Source organism: Myotis myotis, unplaced genomic scaffold (assembly GCF_014108235.1).
Source record: "Myotis myotis isolate mMyoMyo1 unplaced genomic scaffold, mMyoMyo1.p scaffold_m19_p_18, whole genome shotgun sequence".
Taxonomy (NCBI): Eukaryota; Metazoa; Chordata; class Mammalia; order Chiroptera; family Vespertilionidae; genus Myotis; species Myotis myotis.
The window spans coordinates 832,099-849,367 of NW_023416322.1; the positions used below are offsets into that span (position 1 = coordinate 832,099).

A 17,269-nucleotide genomic window follows, 5' to 3' on the forward strand; every position below is an offset into this window, starting at 1 on the left:
CACGATTAACTAATTGCTCTTGGACCAGGAGCCAGAATCAGCCTCTGAATTGCGTTGTCTGCTTCTGCCTGGGCGCCCCTCACTCTGAGGACCACACCTGCCAGGAGGGAGGCCCAGAGGCAGAGCTGTTGCTGCGTCCTGGGCTAGATGGAGGGGTGGCCAGGGCTTTGTCAACATGAGTCAGTCGGTGGTTTAAAGAAACTCGTCTGTGTGTCCCGAGGGCAAGTGGTACAAGGTCAGTCTCCAAAGTCACCAGTTCCGTGCTTCCTGAGCTCCGGCTTCTCCGCAGTCGCTGGGAGCCGCCCTGCAGTCTGCGCGCCCCTCCTGCTCTGAAGACGCCTTAGCGGCCGCAGCAGCCTGGCCCACAGCTGGGAGCCCACAGCTGCTCTGGGTCACTAAGAGAAAGTGGGTTTTGGACAGAAGACTTGATCCATGGCCACGTTCTTTCCGGGCTTATGTAAAGCCAACCAGGATTTGTACAGAAATGATGCTTTCAGAGAACAAACAGTCAATGCCAAACCACAGCCAGACCTGGCGCTGGAAAAGGCTGCCTGTCCCACTCTCGGGCTCTGCATCATGCTGGCTGCCTGGCACCAGGCCTGGCCCGCGAGGTGAGCGCTGCAGTGCGGCCAGGGGATGGAGGCCTCTCTGTCGGGGCCCAAGGCTTACTCACTGCTCAGGCCTGGGCGGCAGGCGGCCAGTGGCCCGGGACACCGCCCTGTCCGCGACAGGTGGGCCCTCCTGGCCACCTTCAGGTATCTTCCCCCCAAAAGGCTCTGACACAGACTCCTGCGCCATTTCTGAGACTGGCATGCTCTGGCCTCGATGCCAAGAGGCCTCAGGAGCCACCTGGCTTGGAAGCAGCCGGCCAGCCTCGGGTCACACCCAGAGCGCGGCCTGGAGTGCTGCTCCGCGCGGATCCCAGTGCAGAGCGTCCTGCACACGACACCAGAGAGCAGAGCAGAATCCAGGGTGTGAGAAGCACAGGGTTCACGGTCACCCCACAGGGCGGGGCTCCTGGCGCCTCCCAGCCTGGGCGCTGCTTCAGCTGTCACTCTTCGGCTGTCACTCATCAGCTGTCACTCATCGGCTGTCACTCATCAGCTGTCACTCTTCGGCTGTCACTCATCAGCTGTCACTCTTCGGCTGTCACTCTTCGGCTGTCACTCATCAGCTGTCGCTCTTTGGCTGTCACTCATCAGCTGTCACTCATAGGCTGTCACTCATCAGCTGTCACTCATTGGCTGTCACTCATCAGCTGTCGCTCTTCGGCTGTCACTCATCAGCTGTCACTCTTTGGCTATCACTCATCAGCTGTCACTCTTCGGCTGTCACTCATCAGCTGTCGCTCTTTGGCTGTCACTCATCAGCTGTCACTCATCGGCTGTCACTCATCAGCTGTCACTCATTGGCTGTCACTCATCAGCTGTCGCTCATCGGCTATCACTCATCAGCTGTCACTCTTCGGCTGTCACTCATTGGTGGTCACTCATTGGCTGGTGAGGGGACTGTGGTGTCGCCACGGGGGTTGAAGGTGGGGTCACCGGGTGGTCACAGCTGACCCAAAGCTAGATCACCCCAAGTGCGAGTAGTCTGAGACTCAGGTGTAGAGTGACAGCCACAATTGAGGTAAAGGAACGGCAGTCCAAGGTGGTGCGTGTTGGGGGCGGGGTCAGAGAAGCGTGTGCTGAGCCCCTGCCTGAGCCCGGACTCCCCTCTGTCTCTGAGAGGCAGAGAGCGGACTCCCCTGTCACAGTGCGGGATCCGCCTTCCCCACGCCTGCGTACATCCCCCAGGCTTGGCATCGGCTCCCCTGAGTCCCTCCTCTCCTGGCCGTCCCTGGTCCCACCTCTTCAGGTTCCAGGAGGAGATTAAATAGCAAAACAAGGGAGAAGGCGGCACCAGGGGCGCCGGGTGCAGGCTCCCCAAAGCTGAGCGCTGCCTGCGTGCTCCCGGGCCTTGGGGTCTGGGGCTCCGCTTCTGCTGCTGCTCAGCTCCCTGGCACCGCAGCCTGGCGTGCAGGGCTCCGGGCCCTGTCTCCAGCAGAGAGCCTAGTCAGCAAAGGGTTCCCGAGAGTGTGGGCCAACCCTCTGCTACCCTGGAGGAGGCGTTGGTGTTGGCCGAGTCGGAGTGGGGTGTTTGCTCTGTCCCTTCCGCTGGCCGATGGTGCCGGGACTGAGGTGGCCTGTGTGCTGTCTGGAGTGTCCCAGGAAGGGACGGCCACGCTTCCCTGTGGGAGTGTGCACGTCCGAGCACCTTAGGTTTCGTCTCTCTCCTTGGCTGGCCCAGCTGCCGGCCACCTGTCCCTTGGACGTCCTGCTCCTACCCCAACCCCCTGTGTCCTCACCAAGGGTCGCTGCATCCTTTGCCTATGTCTCCTCTCTTCCCGCAGAGCCAAGCCATGCGGATCGTCCGGACAGTGGGGCAGGCCTTCGAGGTGTGCCACAAGCTGAGCCTGCAGCACACGCAGCAGAGCGCCGACGGCCAGGAGGACGGGGACAGCGAGTGGCACAGCCACAGCTCCGGGGACCCAGGTAGGCCGTCGCCACCGGGATTGGCAGGCAGGCAGACGCAGGCAGCCCCGCCGTCTCGAACCTAAAATGCTTACTTTCCCTACTTCTCTCTAGATTCCAAATTTTCCTTAAGGAGCATGTACTCTTGTAGCAGACAGTTGATGTGTTTAAACTGTCAAACAAGGAAGCCTTTAAGCGCAACATCAGGAACCACATTTTATTTTATTTTTTTTAAATATATTTTATTGATTTTTTTCCCAGAGAGGAAGGGAGAGGGTTAGAGAGTTAGAAACATCGATGAGAGAGAAACATCGATCAGCTGCCTCCTGCACACTCCCTACTGGGTATATGCCCGCAACCAAGGTACATGCCCTTGACCGGAATCGAACCTGGGACCTGAGTGCTGTCTGGAGTGTCCCAGGAAGGGACAGCCGCGCTTCCCTGTGGGAGTGTGCACGTCCGAGTGGCACATCCACAGGCCGATGCTCTATCCACTGAGCCAAACCGGTCAGGCAGGAACCACATTTTAAAGGCAGGGCTGCTGCTGCCAAATCTGACTCCCAAGACCATTCTGCTCCCATCGGGGGTAGAGCTGACCGCTGCCACGGGGCTTCTGCTCCTCTTTCTGAATTCCTCCGTCCGGGGAACCTCAGTGCGGACATTTTCCTGATAGCTTCCATTTTTTATCTGGAAGACAGACTGAAACAATTAGAAATAATAACTCCTCTTTGGTGGTAATTTCCTCAAATCACAGGACTGTACATGAGACTCAGCTAATGGCATTTTCTGAATCCCACTGCCCCTGGGGAGCATGTCACTGACTTTCTCCGTGTGGACATTTCCTGTCCATTTTAGGAAAACCCGTCAGGCCCAGTGCGGTTCCTGCAGTTTAGGATGAGAAGCAAAGCGCTGAGTGGGGCTCTCCCAGGAGGCCAGGCCGGGGTCAGGCGGATCGGCGGTGCTCCCTGCATGTCACATGGGCTTCTGCGACGACAGGAAGTGGCAGGGCCCTCCTGTCCCTGTGCAGATGTAGGTGTGGCCTGTGGGGTGATGTGAGTTGTATCATCAGGCGACGCACACAGGTTCATGTCAAGGGGGGCAGGTGCTGCGGTGTGGAGAGCCCGCGTGTGCAGGCAGCCTGGAGACTGGGCGGAGCTGCAGTTCGAGGCCAAAGGTGGTCTCCCTCCTCCTCTCGGGAGGTGGGCTTTGTTCCCCTGAGACCTCCACCTGATTGGGTGAGACCCACCCACCCCAAATGGGGTAACCGGCGTGACTCCCCGTCCGCTGACTTACACGTTAACCTCTCCTGAGAAACACCTTCTCAGCAACATCGGATAATGCTGGTTCAAAGCCACGCTGGCACACATCGCTAACCGTCACACAAGTGACACGCCGACGGTGTGGGGGGTGCGGGGCTGGCAGCCCACAGGGGCAGCTGAGCCTGGGCCCTGACACTTCTCAGTGGGCGATCACGTAAGCTTCCCTACTCTCTCTGGATCTTTCTTTCCTCATCTGCCGGGGGTTGTGAGACGATGCGTGTAAGTCAGCATCGTGCCAGCGAATAGCAGTGCGAACACGCACCAGCTGTTGGCGGCTTCCCCGTTCTGAGTGTGACCTACAGGACCTCTGCAGGAGGGCGCCCCTGGCCCGGGGCTGGCTGCGCAGTGCTTCACGGGGCGCCTCCAGGCAGGGCCCCGGCCGGGAGCGGGCCTGCTTCGAGTGTCGTGTTGGGGATACTGCCTGCCTTGGCGAGGAAGGCTGCCTCCTGCCTCCCGGTCACACATTTTGTGGCCGCACTTGCCTTGTTCCTGCCCACAGCCGTCTGGGGACACTCTCCTCTCTGTAAGCGCCCTCCCGGCGCATTGCCGACTCCGCCGGGTCCTCCGTGCTGTGGGCACCCCACACTCCAGCTGACCTGTTGGCGGAATGAGAGGCTCGTTTTTGTAAAGAATCTCCCTCCCACGTCAGGGAGCTTTCCAGCAGGGGGTCCCTTCCAGAGGAGGGGGCCGCCGTGGGAGCGGGCAGTGCGCCCCGCTGTCTGGGGCCTGTCGGCGTCCCTCTGGGCCTCCACAGGGCTTGGGCATGTGTCCTCGATCACTGTGTGTCCTCTCCTCCCCATCCTGCCCCCCCGTCCCGACCCGGGGCCGATTGCCAGTCCCGGGGCTGGGGGCCAGGGGCCGCTCTGCCCCGAGGGTTTCCTTGACTCCCAAGAGGGTTTCCTGGGAGAGGCCCCGTTCCCGGGGAGGCAGCCCGCCTCCCAGCAGCAGCCAGCCCCCCTGGGGAAGAAGAGAGCTTCCGGAAGATACCCTCGCCATCCCGATGGCTATTTATTGTACCTGTTACCTCTGCTGGACCTGGGCATCCTGCTCACCTGTGTCCCTGTCACCTGTGCCCCCCGGACCTGTTCCTCTCCCCGACACCTGCACCCCATATCTGTTCCTCTTCCCCACACACCTGTTGTTCTTCTCACACACCTGTTCCTCTCCCCACACACCTGTTCCTCTCCCCCACACACCTGTTCCTCTCCCCACACATCTGTTGTTCTTCTCACACACCTGTTCCTCTCCCCACACACCTGTACCTCTCCCCACACACCTGTTCCTCTCCCCACACACCTGTTCCTCTCCCCACACACCTGTTCCTCTCCCCACACACCTGTTCCTCTCCCCCACACACCTGTTGTTCTTCTCACACACCTGTTCCTCTCCCCACACACCTGTACCTCTCCCCACACACCTGTACCTCTCCCCACACACCTGTTCCTCTCCCCACACACCTGTACCTCTCCCCACACACCTGTACCTCTCCCCACACACCTGTTCCTCTCCCCACACACCTGTACCTCTCCCCACACACCTGTACCTCTCCCCACACACCTGTACCTCTCCCCACACACCTGTTCCTCTCCCCACACACCTGTACCTCTCCCCACACACCTGTACCTCTCCCCACACACCTGTACCTCTCCCCACACACCTGTTCCTCTCCCCACACACCTGTTCCTCTCCCCACACACCTGTTGTTCTTCTCACACACCTGTTCCTCTCCCCACACACCTGTACCTCTCCCCACACACCTGTACCTCTCCCCACACACCTGTTCCTCTCCCCACACACCTGTTGTTCTTCTCACACACCTGTTCCTCTTCCCCACACACCTGTTCGTTCCCCCACACCTGTGCCCTATATCTGTTCCTCTCCCCCACACACCTGTTCGTCCCCCCACACACCTATTTCTCTACCCCATACACCTGTTCCTCTACCCCACACAGCTGCTCCTCCCCCCCACACACACACCTGTTCTTCCCCCACACCTGTGCCTCTCCTCACACACCTATGCTCCCACACTTGTCCCTTTCTCCCACACTTGTGCCTCCCCCTACATCTGCTCTCCCACACCTGCGCCCCACCTCATCAGACCACCACTGCCTGATCATTGGTTTCTCCTTATTCCAGTGCCTTCCTTCATTGGACAGATGTTTGTCCAGTCCCCCGATGAGCCAGGCTCGATTCTGGGACACTGTAAGCGAGACAATGGGCCCTGTTGGCAAGGAACTCACAGTCAGAGTTGGGTAGGGACACAAACCAGTGACCGATCAAACTCGATCATTTTGGTTTGTGTAGACAAGCGGGTGAGGTGGGCCAGGGCAGGTGGACTCCGGGCAGGAGGCAGACGGTGCCCTGGTTCAAGGCACCAAGCCTGGAGCCAGGCTGGCGGCTTTGAGCCCTAGCCTTAGCAGCTGTGTGCCTCAGTTTCTTTATCTGTTAAATGGGGGTAATGACAGTGCTTGCCTCTTAGGTTGGTTATGAGGGTAAATGAGGTAATACATGTAAAACCCTTAAATTTAGTACATAGAACATAGTACGTGCCATTTTAGCAGTAATACTGCAATTTTGAGGCAAAAAGTAGCCATTTCAAGCGCTTTTGGACTGAGCTGATCACCTCTTGTTTGTACGATGCGAAAGAATGGCGTCTCTTGGTATTGCTGCCTGCTTCAGTCCTTCATGAAGACCCCATCCTTGCTGGGCCCCTCCCCACAGGCCGTTTGCAGTCCTGTGTGCCATGCCACCCGAGCCCCTTCCCCTCCTCACCACCTGAGCCGCTCGCTGGCTCTCCCCGCAGGGCTGCTGCCTCTGCCCTCTGCCCCGCCCACGCCTCCTCTTCCTCTCACGAGTGACACAGCCTCCTGCGGGCTCTGGCTTGTGTCTGCTGCTCCGTCCGGTGCAGTGAGAGCTCGGACTTCGCTTCCTCGTCTCGGTCCCGTAGGCTCTGTCAGATCCATCCAGGCTGCTTCCTAAGTCCTGTCTAATGGGTGACTGAACGCAGCCTGCCTCACGGCTCTCTTGCCCTTCGGGGCCTCTGCCCTGGGGCAAGGTCAGAGCAGGCTCTGGGGGCCGGCCTTGAGCCTCCCTGTCCTATTCCACAGTCACGCAACCCCTCCATCCAACTGGGCCTGACAGCCCCGGTGAGGCTGGGAGGCCCGCGCCCTGAGCTGATGCCCCCCTGAGCTGGAATGAGGTTGACAGGACTCACCCCTCTCCCAGGGTCCCCACACCCTGTCAGCAGAGACATCACGTCCAGGATGGAGGAAATGCCGTCTTTGTTCCTAGACTTTAAAAATAGACCCTGTCTCACTGGGTTGGGAGCAGATGGACTTGCCTGGAAACAGGTGAGGATGTTGGGCAGCTATGGTGTTTCCTGGCGTGACACAGCGACACTGCTGTGTCCCACCCCTTCCCGCCTTCCCTGTTGCCCTGCAGGCCGCCAGCTCCCTGGAGCCGAGAGGGCCTCGCCAGCTACTGCGGAGGAGACGGACATCGACGCCGTGGAGGTCCCCGTCCCGGGTAGCGACGGCCTTGACTTCAGCCGCGGGGTGACCGACCTGGATGCCGTGAGGAAGGATGGTGCCTCCCACACAGACTCCAAGGTAGGCAGAGGTGCCCGCTCACGGCAGGGTGACAGGGTCCCCGGGCTCCTGACATACCCAGTCCACCCTGAGACACAGCCAGCCAGTGGGTGTCACCCCGCCCTCAGCGCCCAGTGGCTGGCGGCCAGCTCGTCAGGGGCAGCGTCTGCGCCGTCTGGAGGGCCCTCTGTGCCCGTCCTCTGCCTGTCTTCCTGGCGCCCTTGCCCTGGAGTGGAGTGGCCTCCATCGGGTGTCCCTCGCCTGCCTGAGGGCCAGCAGCAGGGGTCGGGGGCAGGCGCTCCTGCAGCGACATCTCTGCTCAGGGCTGTCTTAGTGGAAGTGGCCGCCTGCCAGGGGCGGCGGGAAGGGACAGGAAGTGCTTTCCACGGACAGGGAGGACCTCCCAGCCCTCGGCTGCATCGGTGCCAACTTCCAACTTCCGTCCCTGGCGGCTGCTGCTGAGAGCAGGCGGGGCTGCAGCAGCCTCAGGGGGCCACGCCCTCGATACCAGCAGGTCCTGGGGTCCAGTCCAAGGACACAGCAGAGGAAAGGGGTGCTGCCTCCATCCGTCCATCCCACGCTGGGTGGTGGGAGCTGTGCTACATAGAAATAGGTCCCCCCATGTCTGGAAGCTGAAGGAACTCAGCCACGTGGCACAGTCAGAGGTGGGGCAGGTGAGGGGACGTGTCATTTCTGGTCCCATCACTGCGGAGCCGGTGCTGAGTGTCCGAGCAGGACTTCCTGCCTGCAGCCCCGCCCGGCGCCGCACCAGCTGCCCGGGCCGTCCACTCCACCCAGGCCACGCTCCCGAGCCCTTGGTGATGGGTGAGACCCCGCAGGTGCCCCCGCATAGCACAGCGAGTGAGGCCCCATGAAGCCCTGCCCAGGTCACACTCAGTCTCCTCTGCTCCTGTAGGTGCCGCCCCAGGAGCCCGTGCCCACAGCCTCGCCCCGGATGCCGCTGCCCCCGCCCTGTGCACAGGCCCCGGGCGCGGGCACGCCGCTGTCCTCGCAGCACCAGCTGCAGCTCCTGCACCAGCTCCTCCAGCAGCAGCAGCAGCAGACGCAAGTGGCCGTGGCCCAGGTCCTGCTCAGCCTCCTCCCCGCCGCCCGGCTCCGCACGCACAGGCTGGATGTGCCCCCCCACGAGGGCCCAGGGCAGGTTTAAAGTCAGAGCCTGTGGATCGCTCGGCCGGACCCATGCTTTTGGGGCTGGGGGCGGGTGGGGGGTAGGGCGCAGGGGCAGTGGTTTCTGTGTGTCCCGCTGAGCTGGGCTTGGCTGCTTGGCTGGATGTGGGAGGTGGGGGAGGTGAGTTGAGGTGACTGGGGAGGCAGGTGCTCCAGCCCCTCCGCTCCGCCTTGCTCATTGCTAGGGGTGGGAGGTGGCTTTGCAGTTAGGCCGTGACCTGAGGCCCCCTTCCAGGAGCTTAGTGTGAATTTGTGCCAGACGCCTTGGCAGAGACCTGCCCTGCGTCCAGCGCTTGTCCACGCGGTCCCCATGCCTCCGTCAGCGCCCCAGGTGTCCCAGTGGGTCTGGCACCCAACGGGCCCGGAGGTCACGCTGGTGGGAGCTCAGCTGTAGTGTCAGTCACAGCGTGAGGAGCTGGCTGAGGTCTGCAAGCAGAGTTGGTGGAGCCCGGAGGCTTGCCGGGGGCCGCTGGCTTGCAGAGGAGGGGAGCGAGTCCCCGTCGCTTCCTGCTTCCTCTGCTGAGGGAGCCCTCCGGCGTCCACATGGCCCTGGGTGGCCAGGAGTGGTGGGACGAGACCACTCATCCCTTTAAGGCCGACTGACTGCGAGGTTGAGCCCTGCAGTGAGGAGGGCGGAGGTGGTGGGAGCGTCCTGGGGCTGGAGGTGGGCTTGCTGTGCGCTGAGGGGCACGTGTGAGCCCGCGGCCCGGCGGGCGCATCCCCCAGACGGCGTGCAGGAGGCACCGGCAGCCTGGCCACACCGGGCGGCCTCAGCTGGGCCTGAGAGGACCTGTGGCACAGGCCCCGGGCGCCTTTGGCAGCCAGGCTTTGAGACGGGCATCAGCGGGCATGGCTCCCACGTGGTGTGGCCTGAAACGCCCACAGGAAGGAAGAGACTGCTGCCCAGGCTCGGGGTCGTGGGTGCGTAGACCAGGGCCACGCGTGCAGCCGGGGAACACACTGCCGCTGTCGGCGACAGAAGCCTTCGCTGGGAGTGCCGCGTGCTGACGGCAGCACAAAGCCTGGGCTCGGCCGCCCACCGCTCACCCTTCCCAGAAGTTCCGGCGAACACGAATCATTCAGCCTATCAGTTGCCAAGTAATTATTATTTATCCACGAGTGGGCGTGGGCGCGTTCCCGTCATGGCCTCAGAGATGCGCCCGAATCCGCAGTCACTGCTGAGGCCAACGAGGAGCCATTTCAAATGCACCATCTCCACAGCCGTGTGCACAGTGTCCGTGGGCACAGCCCACAGCCTGTGGCTTCCCACGGCTCACTGCCACCAGGACGCACCCCGCGTGCCAGCGAGGCCTCACCGCCGTCCTCTCCTCCGACGCTGGGCCTGGCCCACCTTCCGCTGCAGTCCTCCGCCCCTTTCTTCACCTGGGAGAGCATCTCCAGGGCTCTGCCCGGGCCCGGCTTTGGGTAAAGCTATGGTGTAAGGCACGTGGGTTAATAGACGGGCCTCCTGGCATCTCCCACACCTTCAAGCAGATGGACCCGCTGTGCGGGGTCTGCACCGGCAGCCCGCTCGGCCGACACTGCTGCCACCACGCTGGGGTCTTGTCATTGAGGGCCAGCGGTCCCAGGGCCGAGGAGGGTGTGCCGTGGCCGCCCACTTCAGATGGGCACATCTGGGCCTCCACGAGACCCTGAAGAGCCTGCGATAAAGACAGTTTCTTGCAAACACCTGCCCCCTGCCGGGGGGGGGGCTTGTTGCTATTTACACCCCCACCCACTTACCATCAAGGCGAGCCCATCTCTGCTCTTGTCATTGGCAAGACTCAGTCTCAGACCTCAGCCTCCGCCACTCCTGAATTGGCTCTGTGCTGGTTCAGACGGCTGCCTGGCCTTGAGGCACTGGGCAAAGGGTGCGTGCCCTGTCACCTTTCCAGGTTAGACCTCCGTCCCTCATGGACACAAGCCCCTCTGCCCACCTTCCCCACCCAGCATGAGGCTCGCCTGGCTGCCCTAGCTCCTGCTTCTCGATGTGCCAGTCAGGCAAGGCTGTGCACCGGGGATGGGGGGTGGGGGGGAAACCTGCATGGCCGCGGGTTGGGCCCACCTGCTCCCGGTGCTCTGGCCTGGCTGCCTGGCTGCAGTGGCGTCAGCCGCCTCCTTCCCGGTGGCTGGCTCCTGGTGAACTCATGAGGAGAAGGTTATTCTACTCAGTGTTGCTGCCTAAGACCTGCCCCCACCCGCACCCTGCGCTTGATGGGACCAGTGTGGTCCCGAGGCTCCGTGATGGCCTGCGCTGTAGTGAGTTAGAGAAATGGCGCTCAGCCACTCTGCACCGGCCTGTGGTAGCGTCTGTGCGTGGCTGCCCCCGTCCCAGCGCCCGTGCCCGGCCCCCTTGCATGCTGAGACGCCGGCCTCTGCCTGTGTGTCTGGGGTGGGGGCCAACAGCCATTCCCAGGCCTGTGCTCCCCGACTCCAGCCTGGCCCTGCCCCACTTCTGATGGAGGAGCTGGAGTCCAGGCAAGTGGGCAGTGGTCTGGCGCTGGGCGGGCTGAGGGTGGGAGCCAGTTTTGGGAGCAGCACAGAGGGAGGCCGAGCCCAGAGCTGGGCTGCATCAGGGACCTGCCCGGTGGTCTGTGCCAGAACCGTTGTCACCGGAGGCCCGCGGCCCAGCCAGGAGACGCGCGTGTCTGTACCAGGGCTCAGCATTCTGACAGGAAAGGGCTGGATGCAGTGCAGGGCGGGACGTGGGGACCGAGCACACTCCGTGGATGTTCAAGGCCCATCGGCCCGCCGGGTCGGAGCGCGGGCCCCAGCGGCGGTGGCTGGAGCCTGTCCCCGTGTGCGGGCGGGCAGCGGCTCCGCACTGGTTCCAGATGGGCAGCCTCACGTTCTTGCTCCAGGGTGGCGACACCTGGGTGTCCCCGTGTTTGCAGAGCGCCGTGCTCACTCCACCTCGTGCAGCTGTGCCCCGCCGGAGCTTGGCCACCTGCAGAGGAAGCTGCTCCCCCCCCCCCCCCCCCCCCCGTGCACCACATCCACCTGGGGGTGGGGTCATAGGTCTTCTGAGCCGCTAGGCAGCCCTGGGCTGGGAGATGGAGACAGTGAGGTGCAGGGAGAAGTGAGTCGCCTGCGGGAGCAGAGGGAGCCACGCGGGCCGCTGCAGGCCGGCTCTCCGGCTGGGATGTCCAGGTGCAGGAGCCCCCAGGTGCGGGCTGAGTGTGCAGAATCATCTGCTCTGTGCACTGAAAGTTGAGTCTCACATTTCTGTTTTGTCCTGAAGAGCCTAGAAACTGTCTGCTCAGCAGGCTCCTCTCAGCGACATGCCAGGCAGTAAGCCACTTGCAGGTGGAGTCCTCCTGTCCCTCCCACAGCCCCGTCCTGTTCCTCAGGACCAGCAGGTTTGGGGACTCGGGTGAAATATCTCTGTGCCTTGGTTTGCAAGGGAGATCAAGCCTCACAGGCCCCACCCGGCGCCTGCCCTGACCTCGGTTCACGGGCGTCAGCTGAGGCCTTGGGGTCGGCAGGTTTGCTTCAGAGGCCCCAGGCCTCCCCACTTCCCCCGGCCCCTCCTAGGAGCCATGAATGGAAAGTGGCTGCTGATCTCCTTAGTGGCTCCACTTAGAAGCAAGGTCAACCGCAAGGTCATGGCTGAAATCTGCAAGAGGGAGGCGGCCGCCCACTCAGAGGGGGTCTGCGTGCTGCTCTGGGGACAGGCTGTGGCTGCTGGGCCCTCGTTCAGATTGGCCAATGGGGTTGGGGCCGGGCGAGGGGCGGGGGGCTGCCGTTTTTACTTTTGGAGAAACGTGGGTTTTTCTGGCTTAAACTTCTCTTCAGAAATGCAGAGCCTTCCCGCCAGCTCCTCCGACACCTTCCCACTGCCCTCCCGCCCCCGCCCCCGCCCCCCCCCCCGTGTGGGTCTTTCTCTGCACCTTGGCCACGGCTGCCACGTTCACGTCACCCCCACAGCGACCCCTTAATGCCCTTCTAGGCACAAGGTCACCTGTGTGAGCATCTTCCTGCCTGGGCTCCATTTCCTCGGGCTCCTTCGTCTCAGTGTGTCCCACGGTGAGCTCTCCAGGAGCCGCCCGGGACACACAGGCAGCAGGCCCAGTCCGGGGGCCATAGACATAGAAAGGGATGGACGGTCAGGGGACGGAGCTGACACCACAGACATGAGGACAGACTTGGTGGGGGCCACCTCACAGTTTCGAAAGGACTGCAGGGGCTTCAGGTTCTCAGTGTTTGGGGGTGACTGCTGTGAGCTGCTTCTTGGAAACATCAGGATGACAAGCACAGGTGCCGCTTCGTCTGGGGTTGAATGTGGGGTCATGTCTGGTCCCTGCGAGCGCCCCGAGTTGGCATTCACGCCTGTCTTCTCCGCCCCCTCGTCTCTGCTTCCTGCTTCAGGTTCACTTGCTGAAGGACCAGCTGGCTGCGGAGGCAGCGGCGAGGCTGGAGGCGCAGGCCCGCGTGCACCAGCTCCTGCTGCAGAACAGGGACGCCCTGCAGCACGTGTCCCTGCTGGTCAGGCAGGTACAGGAGCTGGAGCTGAAGCTGTCGGGACGGAGCACCAGTAAGTCAGGGCCCATCTGCGGGCCCCTCGCTGCCCTGGGGTGGGGGTGGGGGGCCGTGCCACAAGTTCTTCCCCAGAAGCTCTTGGTGGTGCCGACCTGCTTGGCATTCCAGCCGAAACCCAAGGGTTTCGGGGTCCACCCGGGGAACCTGCACACCAGGACCCGACGGGTCTCAGCTGCTCCCAGCCCAGGCCCAGGCTGCCCGTCACCATCACCAGCCGGGTCCCCAGCTTCCCTGGGCCCTCGGCTCGCCACCAGGCTTCCCCCCGACACACCGCGACACACGCTCGTGGCCAGGCCTGGCGGGTGTGGCTTGCTGGTCTACCTGGGCTTTCCCTCACAAGCACAGAGAGCAGGAGGGCTCTCCCACAGGAGGTGGAGGCGCTGCTGCCGGTGCTGTGCTGCTGGATGGCGGTGCCTGGCGCCTGGCCTCTGTGCCCAACTGTCTCCTGGCCAGATCGGGAGGTGCAGCTCCACGCTGCCCTTGAGCCTCTGGGGCTGACGGTATCCAACTCAGAGATGAGGAGGTGCTGGCAGGTTGAGGACAAGAGGCGTAGAGCCAGGGTCAAACCGAGACTAATTACAAAACTAGTGCTTTTCCTGTGGCCCCAGTAGCTCCCCTGACGATCGCCTGGCTTCTCTAAAACACACCTTCCCAGGCCGCCGGAGATGGGGCCACAGGGGCTGCAGGGATGGCTCTGCTTGTACAGCCCAGGGCCCTGGACGGGCACCCCTGCACATCCCCGCCTGGAAGCCAAAAGATTTTATTTGTGTCCCTTGAGCCCTCCCCACGGTGGTTAGTCTGATCCCAGGCCACCCCGAGGGTCACCATGTCCTGCTGCCAGACTCCACCTGGACCTCATCCCCCACAAACCCCACCCGTCCGGGGTCCTGTACCCCCTCATCCCCCCCCGTCACCTACCCCCACCTGCACCCATCCCAGGGCTCCCCCCCTGCAGCCTGGCGTTGGCTGTGGGGTGGGTCGGGCTGAGGACCGTGCCCTGACCCTCACCCTCTGTCCGCAGTGGGGTCCCAGGACAGCCTGCTGGAGATCACCTTCCGCCCCGGAGCCCTGCCCGTGCTCTGCGACCCCACGACCCCCACTCCGGAGGACCTGCCTTCGCCACCCCTGGGCGCCGGCCCGGCCCTGCCTGCAGGCAGCCCCTTAGGTAGGCGCGACTGCTTGGTGAAGCTGGAGTGCTTCCGGCTCCCCGGGGCGCGGGGCCCTCCGCTGGGCGGCCTGGAGCTGCTCCGCTTCCGGGAGTCGGGCATCGCCTCCGAGTACGAGTCCACCACGGACGAGAGCGAGGAGGAGCCGCCGCGCCTGCTGCACGTGCGGCAGCGCCGGGAGCCGGGCGACAGCCTGGAGGACACGGTCGCCGTGTAGGGAGGCGGTGGGCCCGGGTCCGTAGCCGGGTGTGTTCTGTTTCAGAGCACTGGGTTTTGCTCCAGAGGGTGAAGTGGAAGCCATTGGAGTCCCCGAGGGGATCGACTACCCTCCCAGGCAGCAGCCGGAGGGCCGCCGGCCGTGCAGAGTCATGGCTTTGGGACGGTCCCCGAGGGCCCGCTGGCTCCTCGCCGTGTCTGTGAGGCCCGAGCCACGAGCTGCCCTCCACGTGGTCCGACGGGAGGGAGGCGCGCACCCCAGGGCCGTGTGTCTGGGCGCCAGGGCTGCCGCTGCCTCACCCGCCTCCAGGAGCAGGTCCCCTGCCGGTGGTGGTGGCTGAGCTTGGGAGTGACAGACAGGAGAGTCAGGGGACCTGCTCCCGGACGTTCTCTGCACCAGCGTGAGTGTTTCCTGGGAGACAGCCTGGCCTTGGTCAGGCCCTGCTGTGGGGGTGGGGACTGCCTCTGCTGCCACATCACCCTTCCCACGCCCCCCGCGAGTGAGCCGTCCACCTGAGGTAGAGGCTGTCCCCTGTCCTCTGTGTCCCCCAATGAACCCTCGCCCCACCCCTCTGCTGGTCCCTCCACGGGGCAGTGGTGGTCGGTTCTTACTGCAAAATACCCACCGAAGGCTGGTAGCTGACCTGCTATGTCCAGGGTCCGGAATCACTGCCACTTATCAAGACCCAGCCACGGCCCTGCCTAGGCTCCGTGGGCTGGGCCTCGAGCACACCTGCGCAGTCCTCTCACCTGAGCCACCTGGGCCTCGCCCACGCGAGACTGCTGGCGGCCGGGCAGTGGGACGGGCTCCTGTGCTGCCCGAGGGTCGGTCAGTCAGAGGGGGTCCTGAACCCTGACATGTCGGAGGCGGCCGGACCATCCAGGCGAGATGCAGCGGTCAGCCTGTGGGGCACCACGCATCGGCAGGACGTGTGTGTGTGTGCACGTGTGTGTGCGTGTGCGTGTGTGCACGTGTGGGAGGGAAGGGGCGCGTGTCAGCGTGTGAGAGTGACGGACAGGAAAGGACAGATGTCCAGTGTGTGCACCAGTCGAGAGGGAGGCCTGTGTGTTTGCTTCTTCTTCCAGTTCACCACTGGAGGTGGGGGCGGACCTCGAGGGAGGGAGGGAGCAGGGATATGAGACCTGGCACCCGAGGGAGGACATGGGCCACGGGGGCTCCGGAGCGGGTCGCCTTCTGTCCCAGAGCTGAGCTCGGGGCAGGCCTGGCTCTGAGGCCAGGGGCGGGGTGACGAGGTGGCCGTTGGACGTGATGGGTAAGGAGGGGACAGTTTGTAAGAGGGCCCTGAGGAGCCGTGGAGGGGACAGCATTGGGGACACGGCTCCCTGGCTGCTGCTGGACCCCCGACCCCCGGCCCTCCGAGTGCCCCTGGGACCCGAGGCCGCCGCCCCGCCCTCCCCAGGACGAGGAGGCAGCACCGGGTGGAGCTGGGACTTGGGCGATTGAGGGCCGGCCCTGTCCTCCTCCCGCCCTGCCTCTTGCTCTGAGCCCAGCCTGCTCTCCATCCTGCTCTGCCCCGCGTGGAGGACGAGTGGACATGGGCGCAGGCCTTGGGGTCCAACCCACGAGGCCTGCGGTGCGGACAGACGGACAGCACCTCCTCGCGGGGCCCCGCGCAGCCCTCGCCGCCTGCTTCTCTCCGCTGCCCCTGTGCGGGGCTCTCTTGCCCACTCTGCCTGGCTCCTCCCCCCACGGCTGTGCGGGTGGCCGGCCCACGCTCCAGACGCTTCCTTGTGTAAGTGCACTTACTCCGGGGCCGCCTTGCGCCTGCCGGCTCCGCAAATAAACCTTCTTCTTTCTCAACGCTCTCCTGCGTCCTCTTGCTCTGCTCCCCCTGCCCTGGCCCGTGACGCTCCCCGGCTGAGGTTCGAGGGAGAATTCACGTGGCTCGCGGTGGTGTGGACACGGACGACCTGCAGGCTCGCGTAGGGACAGCTTTGCTTCCCGGGGGGACCCGTGTCCCCGCCGGGCATGTCTGTCAGGAGGGAGGGGTGTTGGCAGGTGGTGGGTGGAGCCGTGCCCACAGGTGTCTCACCTTTTCTGCCTCAGCGTGGCGTGGAGGCAGCAGCCAGTTTGAGTGCTTGGGGAAGCATGGCGTCAGCTGTTCGGGGGTAAAGCTAAGACCACCAGGCGCCAGGAGCCCGCTGGGTCCCTGAGTAGATTTCCGTGTGGGGTCGGGCGGGGTCGGAGTGGGTGCACCTTAGAGAGTCTGCTCCAGGGCACGCAGGCTGGCTGCCCAGCCAAGGACTGTGGAGGGCAGGCGGGAAGGGACAGCGGCCGGCGAGTCAGCAGCCGGAGAAGCCAGACTTTGGTCGGCACTTTCAGCCACTTGGAAGGCAGAGGCTGGTGGGGGCGACGTTGTGGGGCCCAGGCCTGCAGGGAAGTCAGGGGCTCAGGGCGGCCGGTGGCCTGTGAGTGGGGATCAGGCGCACTGCGTGGCGCGATGTGAGGAATGGGGAGGCTTCACTGAGACGCCCTGCAGAGCGGAGCGGAGCAGCCGCTGGGGCTTGCTGGGAACACTCTCCGCCTCCCAGGTCCCAGGGAGGCCACACAATGCGACAGCAGCGAGCACCTGTCCTTAGGGTGAAACCCTGGACTTGGCACCTGCTGGACAGCGGGGGGAGGTGCCATGGCCCTGGGCTTCCTTCTTTTACCACACACTCTGCCTGTGACTAGGGTGCGGGGGGGTGGGGGGCGGGGAGGGCGTGATCTGGGCTGGCAG

The 17,269-nt window shown here is 63.7% G+C and overlaps 1 protein-coding gene across 8 annotated transcripts in view; it reads left to right on the top strand.

Annotated features, from left to right (window-relative positions):
• Positions 1–17,269, top strand: part of LOC118672930 (carboxyl-terminal PDZ ligand of neuronal nitric oxide synthase protein-like) — a 115,939-nt gene that overhangs the window by 90,847 nt on the left and 7,823 nt on the right. For 5 of the 8 annotated variants that reach the window (XM_036343080.1, XM_036343082.1, XM_036343081.1 and 2 more), the window contains 5 exons: positions 2,393–2,534; positions 7,274–7,440; positions 8,336–8,503; positions 12,976–13,141; positions 14,168–14,311. In XM_036343080.1, the coding sequence (XP_036198973.1) occupies positions 2,393–2,534; positions 7,274–7,440; positions 8,336–8,503; positions 12,976–13,141; positions 14,168–14,311 (787 nt within the window). Of the gene's footprint in view, positions 1–2,392; positions 2,535–7,047; positions 7,183–7,273; positions 7,441–8,335; positions 8,504–8,664; positions 10,503–12,975; positions 13,142–14,167; positions 17,218–17,269 lie in introns of those variants that run through there. The other 3 variants (XM_036343084.1, XM_036343086.1, XM_036343087.1) reach the window with 3 other exon arrangements.